This window comes from Chaetura pelagica, unplaced genomic scaffold (assembly GCF_000747805.2).
Source record: "Chaetura pelagica isolate M959 unplaced genomic scaffold, ChaPel_1.0 scaffold104, whole genome shotgun sequence".
Taxonomy (NCBI): domain Eukaryota; kingdom Metazoa; phylum Chordata; class Aves; order Apodiformes; family Apodidae; genus Chaetura; species Chaetura pelagica.
The window spans coordinates 4,372,244-4,376,544 of NW_009953786.1; the positions used below are offsets into that span (position 1 = coordinate 4,372,244).

General features: G+C 49.3%; 1 protein-coding gene across 1 annotated transcript in view; it reads right to left on the bottom strand.

Moving 5' to 3' along the window:
• Positions 1-809: 809 nt before the first annotated feature.
• The window catches only part of FOXF2 (forkhead box F2), a gene marked incomplete at its 5' end in the record, with an annotated part of 4,931 nt that continues 1,439 nt past the window's right edge, over positions 810-4,301 (bottom strand). Inside the window, 2 exons of the mRNA XM_010000968.1 lie at positions 810-1,001; positions 1,060-1,226. Coding sequence (XP_009999270.1) covers positions 810-1,001; positions 1,060-1,226 — 359 coding nt within the window. The remainder of the gene's footprint in view (positions 1,002-1,059; positions 1,227-4,301) is intronic.

A 4,301-nucleotide genomic window follows, 5' to 3' on the forward strand; every position in this document is an offset into this window, starting at 1 on the left:
AGCACAGTCGTTTATATACATTTTATTGGAAAAAAAAATAATAATAATTTGTACATCAAAATATTTTGTCAAACTGTAAAAAGTATACATAAGTGCAAATATATTCTTCATTTAAAGCAATAGTGTGTGAGTATACACGAGATTTAATTAAAATATTAAAAAAAATATTGTGGTAGAAAACAACTTTTGTAAAAATAAAAACAAAACGTTGTATTCCTGCAATACTGGAAACAAACTGGAACTTTTCTTAAAGTCTATACACGAAAGGGCTAAACAATACTGGTTTAATAATATTGATGGGTCGATGCTGAAGTCCATACAAAGTGTCCTTGGTAGGGCTCGGGAGAGAGGAAGAAAAAAATAAGTACATTTTCCACTAACACCGCAGTGGAAGGGGGAGTCCTCGCAGGTGCTGTGCTGGGAGATTTATCTTTCCTATTCAAAGACACTTTCTGGTACAAAAATATATCGAACTGTTCCCTTTCCCAAAGATCGATTCTTTAGATCACAGACAGGTGGTTTATGATTAAGGTGGTCAGACTTGGCGTAAGGACACCGAAGTCCTACCTAACCCAATACGTCACACAGGACATTTTTCTTTTAGGAAGAGCTTTGGAGTGTTTTATCGACTGTACGCGTCCTTCAAGGGGTGGAGTGGGACGGAAAACACTGCTTCCTTAAGTAATTTTGCTAAGTGACTCGTGTACTAGCAATTCTATCAGAGTGCACATTATATTTAATCTGCGTGGGATCGTCTATACCTCGGCTCTGTTCCATGCCACCTCAGTGTCTCTGTTGGGGTCCTGCCTTCACATCACGCAGGGCTTGATGTCTTGACAGACGCTTTGATGGTGGTGATGGTGGTAGTAAGATCCGCTAGCAGACGGGTGAAACGAAGAAATGCCATTAAAATTGAGGACAAAATCCTTCCTGTCACACACCGGGGAGGGGTGATGCTGGTAGCGAGGCAATCCCACTGCAAGAGAAGGAAAGAACAAGAGCTGCTCAGAAGTCGGGTAGTTCTAGTAGCTCGGGAGAAGCCAGCCCTTTCTCCCTCACCGACTGGGAGGAGAGGCTGTGTACAGCGGTGCTTCGTTTGACCCAGTCTCGGCTCCCCCCTGCAAGGTTTAGGAGCTTCCTTTGGCCTTCCTGGCAGTGGACTGAGGGCTCCCCTGGGCAAATCATCTCCCACTTGCAGGGCAGAAAGAGCGGCGGGTCCCATGGCCCTGAGGGAGGAGGGGGCTTGGGTCTCACGGAGTTCCCCATCGCCCACAGGTGAGTTCGGGACTGCACAGGTGCTCTTACTAGCCCCCGTGGCCGCGTTGCGAAGAGGTTATAACCTACACCACCTTGTGGCACAGAGGCTGGGGAGAGGAAGGTGGGCGGGGGTGGATGCCCACGGATCCATGCGTGGCCGCACGCGTATCTCAGAGCATCCCTCCCGTGTGAGAACACACGCAGTGCTGTCTGTCTGCCCCTCTGACTGCGTGTTTATCAGCGTGGGGGGTTAGGTCATCCTCTTGTGGGGCGGATGAAGGAGTGCGTGTGTGCGAGTAGAGGATGCGGTTTGCATGTTTTTCTGGATGGGTCGCAACCATTTGAACCCGATTCCCACCTTTGCTCCCTCTTCCCATCCCGTCCCTGGGAAGTTTTAACTTTTTACTCATGTGGCTGCAGGTTGAATTAGAACCACGATCAGTTCGTGTGCTGGTAGTATATTCAGTTGTATGTGTGTGTACCAGCGTGCACGCCTACACTCATGTATGCTTTTATAAACCTAAGATACAGACCGAGGACACCCTACAGTTCATCAACAACAGAAGTACATCCGCAGCACAGACATGTAAATGACCTTGCAAATTCCCGTTCTCATTTCCCACAGCTTAAGGCAGCCTTGCGGGGGACAAAAAGGGCCTCGAGGGACATCCATCGGCTCCTCTTCCCGCCCCGCACACCCTCCCCAGCCCGCGCTGTAGGGCCGTGCTGGGATCTTTAGGCTGGCAGGGTTCCTACTGGATTCGGCGGGGTGGGGAGCATTGCCTTGTCAAGGCCTGTAGTGTAGAGCCAGAGAAGGATTCTGATTTTGGTGTGTGGATGTCAAACTCGACTAGCGGGATCCTGTCACATCTGACCGAGGGTCAAGGAAAAAAAAAAGAAAAAGAAAAAGAAAAGAAAACAAAACACACAAAACTCCCACTACCAAACAACAGAAAAACCAAGGGGACGAAGAGAGAGGAAAACCAAACCAAAACAAAGAGGGAGATGTCCCCGGTTTTCCCCCGAGTGGCGGAGCACCCGGCCCGTCTCCTCCGGCACTGCCCCCTCCTTCACCCCGCAGAGCTCACTTTGTAAAAGTGATTATTTCGCTGGATTTCCTCGGCTTTCTAATAACCCTGCTGGTATGCTCACCATAAATCGGGCCACTTTATTACAATCCTGATTCAATCATTTAGCAGGATTTAATAGCGTGCGAAAAAAATCCGGCTCCCCCCCGTCCCCCCCCAGCTTCAAAATCCTTTTAGCAGAACCGACCCTCCTGTTTCCAATTTTACCCTCTCTTATTCTTGGGTCTGATGCAAATTCAAGGTTTAAAGTCCTCGCTGCCCTGACTAGAGAATTATTGACGGATCAACAGCGGTTGCCACCGAAATCGCTTTGCATTTGACTAAGGGAAAGGGAAAGGCGAAATCCACTTGCTAATGCACTTGTGGGGAGAGGAGGAGAAAGGTTATTGCTGGTAATTACGAAGGAAGGAACTCGGGTCTTTTTGCTTTATCTCCCTTCACTCCGCTGAAATGTTTGGGAAGATTTTATGTAGCACACAGGAATGAGGACCTCAACCAAAAAAAAAAAAATATTAAAAAAAAATATATATAAAATAGGTTTGTGGGGTTTTTTTCCTTTTTTAAATTAATCAAGGAGGGTGGATGGCTCCCACCAAGGTCCTGGGCCCAGATCCTGAAGCTGTAGAAAACAAGCGGAGAAACGTTGTTTTGCCAAGCGGTGGCATTATATCTGAGCTACTGGAGAGGGACGCTCGTCGTCGGTATTAAGAAAGTTCCATAGGTCTGTCTGCGTGGATAGCCGTCCTTGAACAGAAACAACTGGGATTTAAACAGCCCCAGCCTCGCAAAACGTAGTGGAAGCTTCTGGGGAATCAGCAACTTTACTCTCTCTCTCTCTCTCTGCTTTTTGTTTTAAAGAGCTGTTCTCGGTCTGCTTCGGAATTAAAAATTCTCTTCCAGAAATGGTTTTTCCCACCTCGGGTGTTTGGCAGGAGGAGAGGGCAGCTGTCTCCCAGCTCCGCTGGCCGGGCCAGCCCCGCTCCTGTGCCACGCGTGGCCCCGTGGGTCCTGCGCGGCTGCCCGCGTGGCCTCAAGGAATAAAAGAAACAGAAAAAAAATCCCCCCCCCCCAAAAAAAAAAAAAAAAAAAAAAAGGTAAAGAAAAGAAAAAAAAAAACCCCGAATAACAACAACAAAGCGAAGCAGAATTTCCTGACGTGAACGGTCCGTGTTTCTGCGGGGGGTGCCCTTGCGAGCTCTCCGGCCTCTCGCCCTGGCCTTCAAAACCACGTGAGGTGACGACCTGAATCTCGAAAAAGTGGGTTTAAACCTCAGCAGCGGAGCCCCGTGGGCACGGAGGAGCCCGTCTGAGGACGCACCTTTGTCCTTCACCCCCCTGCGCCCAAGAGCCGGTAGGACGGGCAGCGGCTCCGCAGCCCTTCTCCCCCTGGAGCTACACCGAGGGTTTGTTTGATCGGGGTGGTTTTTTCTTTGGTTGTTTTTGTTGTTGGTTTGTGGTTGGTTGTTGTGTTTGTTTCTCTGAGGGAAGCAAATTTACAACCATTTGCTCTCCCTCGACATCCCAGGTCCCTTTTGCGGTGATGGCAACGCTGGGCTCCCGCTCGCCCGCCCCGCGGCTGCAGCAGGGGGAGGCCAGGGCAGTCTGCGGAGCTCGCAGAAGGACAGGAGAGTGATTGACAGGCCTCCAAGGAGGGGGCGGGAGGGGACCCAGAGCTGAGGGTCGCCTGTATTTGTTACTTGTTGAAATTCCCATAAAATTGAACAAGACCCCGCTCTCATAGGGGTTAAGTCAGGCTAAAATCCTCTTCGGTGTGGTCCAGCCGAGACTGTCTTTGTTTGCTTAACCTCCGGGACCCACGTTTAAAAGGGCTATTTGGAAAATTTCCCCGTAAGAGCCCAACATCTTTTACCCATTTTTGCGCTCAGATTTTTCTGAGCAGACATTTTCTTACTCAGAGGCCGGGGGTTAGGAGACAGAGACCAGAAAACTCTTTCC